This window comes from Notothenia rossii (genome assembly GCF_949606895.1).
Source record: "Notothenia rossii genome assembly, chromosome: 7".
Taxonomy (NCBI): domain Eukaryota; kingdom Metazoa; phylum Chordata; class Actinopteri; order Perciformes; family Nototheniidae; genus Notothenia; species Notothenia rossii.
Window position 1 is genome coordinate 65,638,542 of NC_136905.1, and position 17,591 is coordinate 65,656,132.

Sequence of the window (17,591 nt, forward strand, 5' to 3'; positions counted from 1 at the left end):
TATATATATATATAGGCTGCCTTCAAATGTGCATTTTTCTCTTGTTTTAATCCTAAATTCCCAGTAAGCCAATCATCAATAATATACAATAACAGTCAATAATGGCAGGACAATAAAACAACAATATTACAGTTGCAATGGAGGCCAAAATAATAATTATTCGGTTTGAATCAACTAACTCAAATAAGTCATCCATGGCTTAAATTGTTATCTTATACATTTCACAACAATAAAATATCAATTGTCAAATATTTTTCGCATTTTTCGCAACAAAACAAATTATAATACCCTTACAATGAACATTTTTATTCATCAGCGACACATAAGTGCGCAAAAATTGGAGCATGGGACGCTGTAAGGACGCAGGGGCTTCCGGGAGCGTCACCCCGGGACGGGCCCCTGCTGAGAAACCATGGGTGGCTTTGAGTTTTGACTTTGTGGTCCCTTTAATATACTGAGGGACGGCAGTTTGCCTTGCTAAGATATGGGATTAGGAGTATTTCTGCTGAAAGAGGAGTTAAATCGGACTAGTGTGGACGGTCCCTCCCCTCCAAAAGGCTGAGACAGAATTACAGCTTGTTGGACCGGTGTCCCGCCGTCACCATGGAGACAGATCTACTTGGGTGTTCCAGTCCGCGAGCTGCAGCGCAGAGCCTATAGGTGTGGCATGCGCCCTGCTGCAGCTACAAACCATCTGACTGCAGGAAATCACTCCTCATTAATACCCAGAAATAAAATCTGAGATATTAATTATGATTATGAGTTGTATCCTATTAAAGGAATGATCTCCTATCTGTCTGCTCTATAACACTCCCCTGAATGCATTTTACATCATATTTCTCACATTAGTATACACATATAATGCCCCCCTTTTCCGTGCGTAAAACTTTTGTTTGCAATAGGCCCTTACCCTGCTATATTCAGCTGACGCCCATGGGTGGATGCTGGCTTATAAGGTACTGAGTCATTCAATGAAAATAGATGCCCAAACTCGTCTGGCATTCAAATGCATCGCTGTAGGGTAGGCCTACATATCTCAATTCGGAAGTCTGCTACAATTAGATGCTATTTAAAGACATGACAGGAACAAAAGTTAATAATCTATTGTTAAATTATAAGTCTGCAACACATTGAGATTGTAAACAATAAATGATATTGATGATCGCCTATTTTAACAACTTTAAAATAATTATTTTTAAACATCTGCAAATGTTTCCTGTCAGATCCCAGCAGACATTCTGGCTGAAAGACGAGTCTGATCGCTTTGTGTCCTTGTGGGAACGAAGGTCTGATTTTCAGGCCTTAATCAAGATATATGCAAATACCACCCGAAGAAATGCAGAGAAATCAGGTTAGTGGAGGATCAACAGGCTGCACCATCCTTTATTCAGTTGCTATAACAACATGTATAGGCCTATGATGGTACCACGCTAGGAGCTGCAGAGGTATCCTCTCTGATGGAAAGCCTGTACAAAGTTAGGAGATGGGGAAGGTGCAGCGATGTGGCCTCGGCGCACTTTTGTCCGCCAGTACAGATTGAGGTTGGTTACCTTTGAACCGGCAAAGCTCCAAAAGGCCATTCCCATCTCAGTGAGCGCCAGAGAGGGCTTGACTGGGGTTATCCCGCATTCAAAGGAGCGGAGAGAGCCGCGTCCGGATACAATTGTTTAATGTTGGCTATAGGACATGTTGAAGGGCTCTCCATCTACTTAAGATGTGAAGAAGCAAGTTATCCAAATACGGCTTCTTGGACATTTATATTGCATCAAAATAATTGCAGAAATGATATGGAAGCCTTATTATTATTATTATTTTTATTATTATTATTATCATTATCATTATTATAATAAGGCTAGTTATTAATGATTACATTTGCAGTATTAATAGGCTATTATTATGGAATGTATTTCATTCGGAAAATCAGTGATAAATTACGATTCACATTTAGAGTATTATCAATGCATCGCTATTAAAGCTAATTTTAATATCTATAATATGCTGTAGTAAGTTTCGATTTTGTACAAAGAAAAACGTTGAACCTTAATTTAATAAAGGCTTGCCATCATAAATCACGAGCTGTTTTATTCAGGCTTTATTTAAAATGTATTGATAAAAAAATACCTTGAAAATAACTATAATAATAATATAAATACAATAAAGGCAGGAGAAGGGTCAGTGCTGCAGCATAGCGTGCTTTCCATGACATCAGTGCAGCAACAATATCTGTCAGCCACACACTGCAAAAAATACCCATTTAAAAAAAAGAAGCCATAAATCACGTTTCCGCTGTAAAATCAATTTAGATTGTTTTTATAATCAAGTCATATTTTTCTGTTATCCTGACACATAATTTAGTTTTAAGGGATCGCCAGCACTTAGCACTCATTCAATTATCTTATCCTCGTTTTGCTTTTTAAGTAACATGTTAAATGAGAGTAAATCACCTGCTAGTGACAGGTTGTTTTTTTTGCAGTGCAGCAGGATCCCTCTCCATCTCGCTATACTCAAAGACACAGAAACTTGCAGCAGCCTCTATCGCACAACCTGCAGATCCATCAGCTTTGCACCACCCTGTCGTGAAATCCAATACGTCTTCTGAATTTAGGATATCATCCGACCTCCACCACCACCACCACCCTCCCCCAGCACCACCACTCCCCCCCCCCTCCCTCCTCATGCATGTCCGGGAACGAGCGCCCTTCTGCCTCCGTGCTTAACCAATCTTTAAAAATATAGAATATTATAGAAAAAGGAAAAAGCGTCATACCTGTGCAAAATAGCCGGTGCTTGTTGTTGGCAAGCCACACAGGAGTCCATTGTAGAAGCTCGCCTTCTGCCTTCTGCAAAGGGCTCCAGACATCACGGCATTTATTTGAGCTCAAACTCTGTCACTGTTGACTTTAGCACAAAGCAAAGATTTCACTGCCCCGCTAGTTAAAAAAAAATGATTATTTTACAGAGATATCGATCAGTGTGCTATAAAAAAAAATCAGCTTAGCATTATATGTCTAAAATGAATAGAACGAAATGTAATGTCTGTGTAAATTTACAGAGCTGCGGCGTCCTATTCAAAGTTTACACTTGTGCAATTTGGTTTGTGTGTGTACTCTATACCTATACGCGGGCATAGCCTCCACTCCATTGTTTACTGCCTTTGTTTATTCGCAGATCACGCTGTTTAAAGTCTACGATCTGTAAAGAGGGTCTGGAGAATAAACGCACTTTAGGCCCTACGTGTTCAGAAGGCGAAGGGGTGTCATTTGGTTATAAGGGGAGAACAGATTTCCCCACCATTACTCCCCGGCCTTGGATTTGAGCTCAGCAGGGAGGAGTAGGGGAGTTCGATTCTTTTTTGGACGACAACTAGCCTATCTTATCTAACAAGAGGGGAGGGTCCAACTACTTTAAAATAGGGAGTAGACAATGGACCCCCAGATTGTGGGGAGAGAAGTTAGAGCATCACATTCAGGCTTCTCTGTTCCCAAATCAGCCCCTTTTTCCAGCTACCATTCTCCTACTCCATGGGGAGGCTGTTTTATGTGACAATGACACTTAATCTTATTCACTGATCTAAACTTTGTGTGGTGTGTGTGTGTGTGTGTGTGTGTGTGTGTGTGTGTGTGTGTGTGTGTGTGTGTGTGTGTGTGTGTGTGTGTGTGTGTGTGTGTGTGTGTGTGTGTGTGTGTGTGTGTGTGTGTGTGTGTGTGTGTGTGTGTGTGTGTGTGTGTGTGTGTGTGTGTGTGTGTGTGTGTGTGTGTGTGTGTGTGTGTGTGTGTGTGTGTGTGTGTGTGTGTGTGGTGGAGATCAACCTGGGTGACTGGCAGGCAGGCAGGCATGCTGTTTGAGTGACAGTGCTATAGATTTGAATGTGTCTCACTGTATGTGTGGGAATTTAAATGGCTGATTTAATATGATTCGAGCAACTCTTCCACACACCCATTCCTTGTACTTGAAATTGTTTTAATTTAGGCCTCATTTAAATGCGTGCATATTTTCATTTTGAGTAGATTCTCTGTTTTATAGCTGCTTTCTTCTTTCTGAAATGCGTCTATTTTGCGTCACTTCAGTGCATTGCCAGGCTGATGTGTTTGGATAAACTTTTTCCCCCGAAATATCTCACTGTGCGTTCGGGATTAATAACCGTTTGTCTGATTTGTTTACATTTTCCTAATGACAGATTGGGCGCATTGTTCGCGTTGTTGTCCAACAAATCTATTAATCCCTGCTGAAAACATGCGCCTTATTTTAAAAGCACATGGATAAGAATGTTTTTTAATTAAATAGGAAAAAATCCTGAAACTCTTGTATGCCTACGGAATTTGATCGTGTCATTATACATATGAATACAAAGCTATATCTTGATTTTAAATACAAATAAATAATTGTCTTAAATTGTATTTTCCTCTTACACATTTACATTTTTTTACATATCATTTGTTTAATGTAAACTTATTCAAATGTACATTTTTCTTGAATAAAAAATATTTTGACCTACTATTTTTCTCATTCTGTTATATTAATTTATATAATCAGAATAGTCATTATAGTTGTATAAGTATAAGTGAACCATCAATATGAACACAATTGCTATAATGGTTGCATGGTAGACGCTTCTTGTCTCTTCTGCTGTTGCATATAATAATAATTATAATAATATTAATAATAATAAAGGTCAAACACGAGCATTTTCAGAAAACAAAACCAATACCACTTTAATATAGATTCTGTTCTTGTCACTACAAGAATACACATATACAAGCCATAAATAGGAATTACACAAATGATTGAAGAAATCCTGCGAGGCATTTTAAATTCATTTAGGAATCCAGGTTTGCAGATGGAGGCTATTTTTACAGCAAGTCGTTGTTGTTGTTTGTCTTTGGGGTCCACTCCTGAAGCCGACTTCTGAACAGATCTCATCACATTATCATTAATTTGCATTATTAATATTATCATCAACATCCTCTCTCAAAATAATTAGCCTACTAACAAACTCGACAACTAAAACGGTGGGAAACGTCAAAAATATTTGAAATACATATTGTACACAAACTCTATATTTATTTTTACAAATGTACAAATTGAAGGGGAAGAAAGTCCGCATCGCACGTGAGGGTTTCAGAGTTTATGAGGAGTTCATGATCGGCCTGGAATACACGCCTTGGTAGTAAGTTGTATCAGGTATGGAGGAAGAATCCAGCCCGGCTTTCCCCGCCATGGAGCCCATGGAAAGAGCCCCGGCCATGGGAGAGCCATAGCCGGAGTAATGCATCACCTGCTCGTAAGTCTTTAGGTCCATTTTGTGATGCTGCTGCTCCGAGGACATGAGGTTATTTATGGAGAACGGGTGGTTGAAGGAGTAGTGGTGCTCCGGCTTCAGGTGCGCGTCATGCGCCAGGACCGAGTGATGCTGAGAGTGGGCCATGAGGTGCTGCGCCTGCGACACCGGGGAGGGGGCGGCGTGCTCCGGGCTCAGGGCCTGGCTCGCCTTCATGTCCGACAGGGACCTCTTGTGCTCCCCGGAGGAAGAGTTGGAGTGCGGGGACTCGTTGCCGTTGCAGCTCTCTGAGCTGCTGTTGGAGGAGCCTCCGTCTCCACCTTTGCGGCCGCCCTCCTTCGAGCTCATCTTCTGCTTATCGCACTTGAAGCGCTTCTGCCTCCTCAGGTAGCAGCCGTTCTCAAACATGTTCCCGGAATCCGGGTGGAGAGTCCAAAAGGAACCCTTCCCGGGCTTATCCGGGGACCGGGGCACTTTGAGGAAACAGTCATTGAAGGACAAAGAGTGGCGGATGGAGTTCTGCCAGCGCTGCTGGTTCTGTCGGTAAAAGGGGAACAGGTCCATTATCCACTGGTAGATCTCGGCCAGGGTGAGCATCTTGCTGGGGGACTGCTGGATGGCCATGGTGATGAGGGAGATGTAGGAGTACGGGGGCTTGGCGTGCGTGTAGCTCCTGCGGTAAGTCTTCGGGTCTCTGGACCTGTTGATGTTAGACTGTCCGTAAATGGGGCTCATGGCGTTCATGTTGGTGTAGGATGTCAGCGCGTTCATGGAGGAGGGCTGCGCCGTCATGGGGCTCATGCTGGGGCTCAGGGCTGCGCTCATGGCCGTCATGCCCGCGCCCATGCCGTTCATGGCTCCGGTGCCCGGTGACATGCCGGTCATGGAGGGACTCATGCCGGTGTTGACGTATGACATGTTCATGGAGTTGGCCGTCATGTTGGCCGGGTTGCCCATGCCGGACATGCTCATGTAGGTATTCATAGAGTTCATTCCCAGGCCGGTGTTCATGTTGCCAACCGAGGTGTAACACTGTCAGTGAGGGAGAGAGGATCATCAGTCTCAGGTGGCACAACAGTTAGGAAATAATAACTATAAATATTAACACAGTTTCCATGTTAGCCTCATACAGAAAATGATAGCATTATTTGGAAATAAGACAGCAATTATGCAAGTAGGCACTTGTTAGTAAAAGTAGATGTAACATGGCTTTTGCTCTTGCGTAAAATAGTGAAATACTAAAAACGCAGATGTATATGTCTATCCACTAAATGAAGTTAAATGATCTGCAATAAATGCACATGTCGATGAGGATGTGACTGTGTTCACCCTCAAACAGCGACTGTAACACAAGTGTTTAAACCCATCTCCCCAAATCCAAACAGCTCGGATATTTGTCGAGTGGAAACATTACAACATAATCAGATTTAGTAAAGATACCTATAGATTTATTAAACATAATCCGAGTTAAAAGTTTCTCCCTCCCTTACATGTCAAGCAACTTTGTTAGGATAGTGCGCTGCGTGGAGATGGGGGAGGATTTGGAGGCGCCTCAAGTCAATATTTGATCACAAAGTTAATATTATCTCAGGGCTAATATTGAGTTGTATAAAATGGGATTGGCTTTAGACGAGGGGAAAAAAATATATTTAAGGTACCCACCTCGGGCTCTCCGTAGTAGGTGCTCCAGTCGGTGTGTTCGTGTCCTTCCATTTTAACTGCTCCAAGCATCATGGAGGACTTTTACCATGCGTCTCCCAGCAGAGGGAAAAGCCAAAAGTCTCTCGTGACAGGGGACCACCGAGTGTATGTGGGTCGTCGGTGTCCCTTCGTCAAGCACTGGCGTTGATGTGTGTCTTATGGAGCCAGCCGTGAGACGCGTCTGTCAGTGAGTGCAGTTGAAATGACGCTCCGTGCTGCCTGTTAACGCTGTGATATAGCTCTGAGCGCCAGGCAAGCCTCCAATCCCTACTTCTACGCCTTGGGCCCTATTTGAATAATCTCCTCGCACCTAGGCGTGAGACTCCTCAGGCTCCCCCCCTCCACCCCAATTGTACTACACCTGCACCGACTGAAAAGAACAGTTCCTTATGAAAAGCTTCATTATAAACTAATCTTATTGTATTTCTTTGGCTGAGGCTAGGAAGAAAAAAAATGAGTTATAAGAGGAATGTTTGGCGCTCTTCTCTGGTGTGCTTTTCATTACGCATATCCTCCTCCAACGTGCTTATTCCACTTCAACTGAGCTGGAATCATAAAGTGTTTTTATTGCGTTGCGTTCAAGGAATTTGTATCAGAAACCTGTGTACAAGTGTTATCATTGTTACACTTAAACTCTAAGAGTTTTCAAATATGAATGAGTTGAGGGTGGTCCATCGTTACGAACGTTTCTAGGCAAACATTAATAATAGAATGCAGGTATTTATCAGTTGTTTAATTCACATTAAACTGTTTTATATTCAGTATGTTTTTGAACCTGCCACGAAAAAAATAAGCCTGATGTTCGCCTGGATAAATGCACGTGCACTTTAGTACTACATTTAAATGATGTTAGCTCCTTTGATATTATTAAAAATAAAAGCCATTTGCCCCAGCTGTTTACAGACCATGCTCTTAACCACTTAGTTTCCACATCGTTACTATTAAAGGGTATTTTCATCTACAATATTTCACTAATATGTGCAAGAAAACAAAATGGGGTATATTTTATTCTGCTTTACTAACCCAGATGTCAGAATTACTGTTTCCAAATGTTTTAATTAGTGTTGAATATGCCTCGCATAGCTTCAGAGCGCCCTCTCTCGGTCACTGCCTGCATCTGGCTCTGCTGTTCAGTGGCACAAAAACTCATTCTTTTTAAAAATCCGTGACACATTTTAAAATCGATGGAATTTTCGTAAATGTGCTTTTTTGGCGTCGCTTTTAGCAATACATAGATGAAAAATAATTGAAGCTACCAAAAACAATTAACTCATTTAGACAGGTTTTAATTTGCAGGTTATATAATTCTGCATCGTGCCAGGCCACAGTGTGCGTAAAAAGCAGGCTTGTACGTAGATATGTTTTTTGTGGATCTCTTTTTATACTCTAATGTGTATATCTGCAGTCAGAGTGAGGCGGCTGTGGAGGCCCTTGTTTCTCGCAGCCTGTACAGTATTTGTATGACACAAACATCAAGGTGAGGCTGCAGTCCGCTGCCAGCCACGTGTCAGTAGTGGTACATCTATTTGACTGCATATTTACGCAAGAGCATAACTATCAGTATAGAGGCCCATTAGTAAAGGCGAGTAAACCTGTCGTGTTGACGAGGGACTAACAGAGTCTGCTTAACTTGGAAATGAGATCATGAGAAAAAGCTGTGTGTGTGAGCGTGTGTATATTTGAGGATTGGGGATTTCACCGAAGAGAGCAGGGGATGTCAAATCTGCGCATTCCCTCAGTCAACACTCGTTATAGGCTATTCTTTTCGAAAATTAAAAACGATAATACATTCATAATGATAAAACAGTTAAAGCAAATAAACATCTAACATTTTGGATTTAGTATTTATATAATGTATTTATTTGTAGATATTTGGAGGTGTTGAAAATAAAAGTGCAGGGCCATAGCCATCAAACGTGGATCTTCACATAAAATATTATGTAATCATGAATTATGCATAGGATATTTCTTTGCCTAAATCATCTACATCAAATTACTTTTACATAATATTTACAGAATTCTGCTCACTAAAAATAAAAGTATCTAGTAGGCTACTTGCATAAGGATACAGTTTATTTCAATGAGAAAACACTAGGACAATTTTACTTGAGTGTGTAAAAAACCTACATAGGATACTAGATATTTACTTAAACCAAACGCCCTTGTTCCCAACCAAATCAATAGTGCGCTTGGAAACAGCACCATGTCATGCAGTCATTACAAAACTACAGACACCAAAATCCTCAGTATTCACAAAGGGTCCTTGACCCGCATGACATTCTGTTCTGAATGAGACATGTTGCTAATTCCTCAGTTAATCATCAACCGGCCGCAGTCCTCCCACATGGGTGAAGGTCACATTTTGGATTTGTTCAAAAACAAAAAAACTTCAATTGGTGCCTTGATCAGCCGCTCTACCACTATATGTAATGTTCTTTATTTATTCTCTGGGTTGTGTCCTGATTGAGTGTCCCTACTGTATATAACAGGTGCAAAGGGAAGTCACTCCAGGAAATTATTGTCCTGATACTCTTTCAAATTTGGTACCAGAAAGTAGGACAACATAATAACATCTCCGCCAGATACAAGTGGGAAATTAGCAGGAATATATCTAGAGATATAACAAATAGACTAACTAACTAAACAAGTAGACCTTGAGGAGTTGGTATAAGAGATGCAATTAATTCGTTTTTCATCTGTGATTGCAATTTCAACATTGTGCAAAAAAAAACATTAGTCATCACCAAGAAAAACAGCACTAGATGTTACGAAAGTTGCAACAATGTTGAGCATATATGGTTGGAGGTATTTATATTTAATAATCCAAAATACAGTTTGTAGGCCTGTCATTTTATGATCAAATGTTGAGTTTTAACTCCTGCCAAAGATTCAAACTGAGTGTAATGGAATGGAAATACATGTTGAATTAACTGCAACACCATTTTAGGACAAACATACATATATTCAACTTTTTGTTTTAAATAAATAATAAAGCATTACTTTCTTTGCCGTTAAGTTCTTGTTGGGTGTGTCGTGTAAAATCATGTTCTTATTGTATTATGGTCATTTATGTGGAACTCCTTCCATTATTTCTATGGAAAATAAGGTAATAACAAAGTGTAGACCAAATATGGTCAAATATGGACATTAATATTCTTCTGTTCATCCTCTAATTTAAATGTACCCCTTGCAGTATAGTATATTTAATCTAAAATATGTTTTTTTTGTGGTTTAGCACATTCATTGCAGCATTCTGATTAATTGTTGATCATTATGTCCCAGCTCATGCTTTCACAGACCTGAGCGTACACTGGGAACAGACCTGCGTCTACTTTGAATAACCTAGCACACTGTGTTCTTGAAGTATCCAGACCAGTGTAGTGTGCCCTATGTCTCCTTTGTCAGGGTGAGTTTTCCCACTTTGCTGATCAATTAGCCCCCATGATGATCAGCGTTACATTTCACACATTGAGGCGTCATTCCTTTACCGGTTATGATGAGTACAAACAGTGAATAATTAAAGTTTAATGAGTCAGTTAAAGAAGTGTAAGCACAAACACCTGCATGAGCAAGGCCCTAAAGATGGCACCACAAAGAAACAGTTTCCTGGTACGGATGCTGTCTGGAGGTGGTGGGGGGGTTCTTGGGCGCAGGGGTCTGCGAGAGGAAGGCGGAACATTCCTTCAAACACCCAGGATTTGTTGGCAGGAATGTGTTAAGTTTCAACTTTCAAAGTGAGGATTTATTTTAGTTAAGAATGTCCTTTTTTTTGGTGTCTTTGTATCCATTCGAGTGGCCGCAAAACAGCACAGGGCAAAGGGTTAAGCATGTAATTCATCAAAATAAAATTAATAACGAGAGAGTCTTCCTCTAGAAAGTGCTGGAGGAAAAAAAAAGTGTTTGCTGCCAACTTGCCTGTGGTGACAGTAAACATTCCAGAGCCGGGCTGGAGTTTGGACTCGCCATTATCTGCCACAGCTGTGACAACGCCTGTTGGCCGCAGGTTTGTGGCTGGCCACACTGTGTTTACCTGGAAATGAATCTGAAAAGCGGCCGGACTGGGAAGGCACACAAGCCCAGGCTAAATAAAAACTGAGAGTGGTCATTGCAACGGGGCTCAGGGTGGGAGGGGGAGTCCAACGTTATTGCACTGGCCCCACTGGGTCAGGGAGCAAACACAGGCGTAAACGCTCTAAGGATATCCTCAAATACGTACCTTTTGATATTGAGAGGAATGTGTTGGGGGAATGCCATTCGATATGGTTTATGTTGACTGTATCCAGGGCGGATTCAATACTTGTCTCTTGTCATGGTAAAGGAGCCTATGTTGACCGCTGCCCTTCATTTATCAAACAAGGTGACAGTTTATCTATTAGACCACAGGAGGAGATGGTGGGATCCCAAGAGATGACCAGATCAGATGACACTGAAGAATGCATGTGCCCGAATTAGAGTCTTTAGGAGGTCACATTGTTAGAAACACATTAATGTACCACTTTCTTATAAGAAAGCTAATTTCCCTGCTTTTGGAAAAATAAAAGGTTTCTGATTCTGATAAATCCTATGCTAATTACTTTTAGATTAGCTCTGTGCATAATAAACTAGCTTTTGGGTTACAATATTGCAATTAGCCTACATAATTCTAGAAATGGGCTGCAGATTACAGGGATCAAATCTCTATATCAACAACTTTATAATTTATAAATGCATCTGGAGGGATATTTGAAAAGTGAGAAATCCATGAGTGTTAATAAATGGATATGTATAACTACAAATTGAAAGACTAACACTAGCCAAATTGTTTTTTCCCATCCTGGCAACCCAAAATCTGTTATTTTTAATGGCTTAGAATAAACTATATTGATTTATTAACCATTTGTTTTAATAGTTTACTTGCAACTTCTAAGCAGTTTATAACGGGTATCTTGAAAGTGGGTGCCTTATTCAAAACATTTCAAAGCTACAGACATAACAACGCTTGATCCAATTAAAATGAGAAACACTTCATGTGTGGTATCTTCTATAAATTGTATATTCCCCCCACTCTGACTCAGATCACATGCTTCTTGCAATGTCTGAACTTTTGAAGGCAACGTGGATGGGATGTGTATTAGAGCCAAAAGATTTAATATCACCAAATCAGCACATTGTTATTCATTAGTGGACCAACTGCAGAGTCAATACACATTTAATCACAGACTGAAGGCAATTAAAACAGGAGGGGGGCCAGTAGTGCTATGTTAATTAAAGTGCCAGGCTCCCATGGGAAGCTCTGAGTCTAAATATCACTACAATCAGGCTCGCGGCATAATCCATGATGAGCTATTGCCGTTCACACCCGGGCCGTCGGCCTGTCAGATCCACGTCAGCGCGGACGGGAGGGCAAACCTGCCCGGCGATTAAAAAGTTGTGTATCTGTAATGGCCTTACTAATCCTAAATGACTCGGGGCGTAGCATCCTTCTCGTTAAATAACTGACGGGCTATTGTCTTTCAGATTTGATAAAGTAGTGACGTTGCAGCGAGCTTTAATACAAATCCATCTCTGACAGGCCTCTTGAGAAAACACACACATCTCAGCTCTACATCTGAGAGGCTTTTGCTCCATTTCCTTTTTCCATCAGTCCCTCAGTCAGTCAGCAAGTGAGGGTCATATCTGCCGCCGTCTTATCTGTATTCCAGGCTGATGGGGAAATTCAAGTTTGGGATTACCTCTGACTGCTGACTCGAACCCATCTCAGACACAAGCGCTTTTATTATCCTCATGCTTCAAAGCACCATGGAACAAAATCTCTCCCGAGCGGGAATATCTCTAAAAAGCCCTCAGTGTTTCGTATGCATGAGAAATGAAACCGTGGAGAACGTATATCTAGCGTGTATCTTCTCCCTTCCACCAGGCGGGTGTCTCCTTCCTGTATGGACTGAGGGACCATCCATATGCAGATGGCTAATTTGTAGTGTTTACAGAGGAGCAGAGAGGGGGCCGACAGCTCATGAAGAGGGGCTGAAAAGAGGCTGCCTACGTGTCACCCCAGGAGCCCGGTGGTAAAGCCTGCCCTACCAGAGCAACAACATAAGTGCTCAATCTGTGTTTGCTTACCCGTGGTCACCGATGGCTGAGTCCTGGCCTGGGGCCCGTAAATTGTGCTTTTTTTTTTTACAGGCCCTGACAGCTAACAGGCTATTGGGAACAGGGGGCCCAATGACACAGCCACTCAACAGATTAGCACCTCATCAGCCTCCTGCAGCTTCGAACAAATACGCTCCCTTGCCTCCTTTAGGACACAATAGGGCCGCCACCGCTAAACAGCCCCCTGTCAAGAGAGCCCCCCCCGCCCCCCCCTACCCTCTTACAGCCACAAAACGTCCTGGTCTGGGCTTTCTCCGGGGGCCACAGCTGCATCAAGGGGTCCTTCCCCATGCAGGCCCCGAGCCCACCCCGACCCCAATTGGCAAGATGTGTGTATTTCAGGTGAGCAAATATTGCCACTTGCCTGAGAGTTCAATGGCCAGCCCTTTTCAGGAGGGGGGTGGCGGGTAGGGGCGGCGGGGAGGGGGGGTTGCGTATTGCGACTTGGGTACATGTGGCCCCTCACACAGCAACAGGGTCCAAAGGATGGGTCAGGGGAATTTTCCAGGCACAGCTGGAGTCAACAAATCCAACATACCTACAGTATATGGCTCATCTGCATTTTCCCAGACTAGGAAACCATTTCCAGCTTTCATTTCCTCTCTCCTCTGGATTTTTACAACAAAAGGACGTCTTGATGTTCCTGCCAGCCAACACACACACACACACACACACACACACACACACACACACACACACACACACACACACACACACACACACACACACACACACACACACACACACATACACATACACATACACATACACACACACACACACACACACACACACAGTGATGCAATATACACTAAACTACAAGTTGTGACTACTTATGCCGCAGAGTCATGGAAAAACTAAATCTATTGTTTAAGTCACGAGAGGGAACATAAAGACCTTTAAAGGTGTAAAAAAACTTTCTTCAGTTGGGAAGTTGGGTTTTTTATTCCATTGGTATTTACTGCAATATACAAAACACTGACACCTGCCAATCCAGCAGCAACAAAGACAGGAAGAGGACAACATAATGAACACCAACATTTTGTTCTGTGTGAAAGCTCAGCTAGCGACGCAACACTTCAGATACCTAAAGAGCATCACAAACACATATTCCACAGTCACATTTAACAATACTGCGACAGTACAGATATACACAGAGACATGATGCTCTAACATAAAGTCCATGCTGCTTCAGCCTTATGATGAATCGGAACAAGTGGCTCCATTATTGCATTTTACTGACAATTCAGTGACTTGAGGATTTTGTGTAGAAAAGGTTTGGAAACATTGAAATGATTGAACATGTTTGGTCAGGGTCTGTCGGTCAAACACGGCCACCATTAGCTGCTAGCTTGAAAGTTGATCTTGTCAACCACGTGGCATGTTTTTGGACACATTTGTCTCCAATACAAACACTTGCTTAAGGTGTTTATGCCCTCTGTGGTTGCATTCATTTGTCCCCTGATAGGGAACATAATATCACGTGCTGTGAGTTTGTTTTAGAGATTGGAGTGTTTCTTGGGACTTGTGCCCTTCATCAAGGACACAGGAAGTACAAATAAAACAGTGTAGGTATTATGTGGGTTTTAGTGAGTTACAGCCACAGGACTGACAATAAGGGAGCAGAGAGTCTGCACAAGCTGTAAATGTATTACTTTAGTATTTCTACACTCGTATCATGAGGATCATTTCAACATTCAGTTTATTTGCATCTGTTTATTGACAATATAATGGAATAGCATGCTGTACAAATGGATTGATTTTAAGGGGACACACCGTGTAGGTAAAAAATGTCAAAGATAACTCAAAGATATTAGCATGATATTTCCCCAGTTGAATAATCACATTAAGACAATTGTTTTTTGTACTACATGTTTTCGGAAATGTTATGTTTAAATATTCAAATGTGAGGCCTTATCTTTTTAAATATGTGCAATGTGCATACATTTTCGTAACTGAAACTTGAACATTGGATAAATCCATGTTCCACATTATTTTATAATTTGGGATATCTCTTATCATATGCGTAGTGTCACTCCATAAATCGGATATATGGCCATCAGTCTTTTAAAAAACTGTTTTCGTCATGATTTTTCGGAATACAATGTTAAAGATATGAATTATGTATGAACCAAACTCTGTAAAATACTTATATAGAACATTGATAGTAACAGGAATGTATGGTGCGTATTTAAGTGCTGGTGATGCGGGACTCTGAGACATTTAAAAAAGGGCCTTCCTGGATTACTTACATTGAGACTTTTACTTTTTATTTTACAAGTTCCTGAAAAAGTATGTTTCAATCTGCAAATGAGCCATTATCTGAGCAATCTGTGGGGAAGTCATACGACCCAAATAGACATTGTAGTTCCACCTAACTGACCTTTGGATATTTTCTTCCCACTTGTCAGAGGAACATATGTTACTCTCAAACCTGACTGAAAACAATGGTTTGTGCCTGTAGTGTTTTGCCTCAAGTCCTCAAATGCATCTGTCTATTTACTGGTCAAACAGCATCGTGAGGATTAAAGGCCAGCAGCTGAAAGTCACACCAGCTAAAGAGTACATGCGGGCTTAGGTAAAGGCCGGGGGTCCGCGGCTTGGGGAAACTGTGTATTGGGTCGGGAGATGATGTGCCGAGGACCACCTTGATCCCCCCTGGAAGTCAAACAGAAGTGTGGGTAGCCGTGTCCTGGGAGGCCTTCTCTGCCATCACAGTGATATGGAACCGGCCTAGAAGGCAAACAAGATCTCTCCCCATCTCCCCCCCCCCCCCCCCCCCTCCCCTCCACAAGCTCAGACCAACCTTGTCTGGGTGATGGGTTTTTCCTGTTGTTCTGTTTGTTTGTTTGTTTGTTTGCTTGTTTGGTCCGGAGCCCATGGATACCCAGCATGGAGTGTAGAAAGGAGGAATGGAAAAGGACGTAGAAGAGCAGGTAAAAAAAAATAGGTGTTTAGGGAAGGGGGGGGGGGGGTGAGGATGCGAGACACACAGACCTCCTCTTGAGGTGACGAGAGACCTGCCGAGAAGCTACCGGGCAAACCTGATCGACAAATATACACAGACCCAGGATCAGGGCAACAAGGACAGATCACTGCCTCTGATCCTTCAGCACATGTTATTTTTCTGACACGCATCTGACACACAGTCTCAAGACATGTAAATGATATGAGGACCATGGCTCACTATAAAGGTAATTTCTTTGGCTGTATCCACTTAAAACACCTGTGTGTGAAGCTATTTGTAGCTCATTTTGAAACAGCTACCAATGCTGATGCTTTTTATGTTAAATCAATGATGTCCTAACCAAATGATCACTCACTGTTCCAGAGGTTTCCCACAAACACTGGGACTCTTCCGTTACCATTTCACTACATTCACCTTCAGAGAGTGACACCTTCTGGCAGCACAGAGACATTAGTTTCAGGACAGTGTTAGTGCTCCTGCACATTCCCCAAGGGACATTTAATAAATATATATACATGTATGCAACAAACAAACATTGGAGGCTATATCATACATTTTATAATAATACAGACTATGTACTAACAGCATTTCACCTGGTGCTGAGCCTGAATGTCATTAATATCCTTATGCAGGGATGGAAGAAGTACTCAGATCTTGTACTTAAGTAAAAGTAGAAATACCACATGTAGACATACTCTGTACAAGTAAAAGTCCTGTATTCAAAATGTTACTCGAGTAAAAGTATAAAAGTATTGGCATCAATATATACGAAGTACCAAGAGCAGAAGTACTCATAAAAGTACTGTAAAGTAACTAAAGGTACATAATAAAAGCATGTGGAGTAAAAGTATATGATCAACCTCTGAATTGTAGTGGAGTAGAAGTACAAAGTATCTCAAAATTGTACTTAGTTATTTCACACCACTGTCTTTGTGCAATATCAAAACCATAACATCATCTTTTATGTGCAATCATTTGTTGATTATCTTAATGTGTCTTATTTTATGAACAATATTTCAAAAGATCCCCTTCAGGTTTTTCAACATATACAAAAAACTGTTGTTGGAAAAGGAATGTGAACTTTTAGAGTTGTACTGAAATACATTATATTAGGAGGTCTTAAAAGTGGGTTGTCCTTCCTGGTTACATACAGTAAGGTGGTAAGAAAGAAAAAAAGAAGCAATTCTCAATATAATCCCTGTACATTTTGCTGTATGATGTCCTTTTGTTGTTCTGTTTTTTATGTTTTCATGTGGAACCTACTGCTGCAGGTCTCCCTTGAAAAACAGATCATTGATCTCAATGGGATTTTACCTGGATAAATAAAGGTTTTGAATTGAATTTGAATTGAATAATATAAAAAACAGCACCTACACTTCAAGGAAAAGGTCAAAACGAAAATGAAGTTAAAAGTTAACGTTATAGCAGGACAGTATTAATGGATGGGCCGTACCCAGCTCTTTAAAGAACTCAATCAGTCCGTTAGATCATTTATAAATGAAAAAAAAAGTATAA

General features: G+C 41.4%; 1 protein-coding gene and 1 long non-coding RNA gene across 3 annotated transcripts in view; both read right to left on the bottom strand.

Annotated features, from left to right (window-relative positions):
• The window catches only part of LOC307046628, a 9,719-nt gene extending 6,468 nt beyond the window's left edge, over window positions 1–3,251 (bottom strand). The window contains exons 1-2 of the long non-coding RNA XR_013810162.1: window positions 3,115–3,251; window positions 2,768–2,898 (exon numbers count right to left, since the gene is read on the bottom strand). This is a non-coding gene — a long non-coding RNA (uncharacterized lncRNA). The remainder of the gene's footprint in view (window positions 1–2,767; window positions 2,899–3,114) is intronic.
• A 1,434-nt stretch (window positions 3,252–4,685) lies between these two features.
• foxa2 (forkhead box A2) lies at window positions 4,686–7,270 on the bottom strand. Of its 2 annotated transcripts, none has more exons than XM_079692076.1 (2): window positions 6,941–7,270; window positions 4,686–6,310 (listed from the first exon to the last, which is right to left on the bottom strand). In XM_079692076.1, exons 1-2 carry the CDS (start codon window positions 7,010–7,012, stop codon window positions 5,126–5,128), a joined length of 1,257 nt encoding a protein of 418 aa, XP_079548202.1. In that variant the 5' UTR covers window positions 7,013–7,270; the 3' UTR covers window positions 4,686–5,125. The 2 variants fall into 2 exon arrangements, with proteins under 2 accessions (XP_079548202.1, XP_079548203.1); XM_079692077.1 differs by lacking the exon at window positions 6,941–7,270 and adding an exon at window positions 6,719–6,867.
• Window positions 7,271–17,591: the final 10,321 nt, after the last annotated feature.

Coding starts and splice junctions, on each gene's coding strand:
- foxa2 (XM_079692076.1), bottom strand. CDS start 7,012: ATGATGCTTGGAGCAGTTAAAATGGAAGGACACGAACACACCGACTGG. Junction 6,311..6,940: donor CCTACTACGGAGAGCCCGAG/GTGGGTACCTTA, acceptor CCTCACTGACAG/TGTTACACCTCGGTTGGCAA.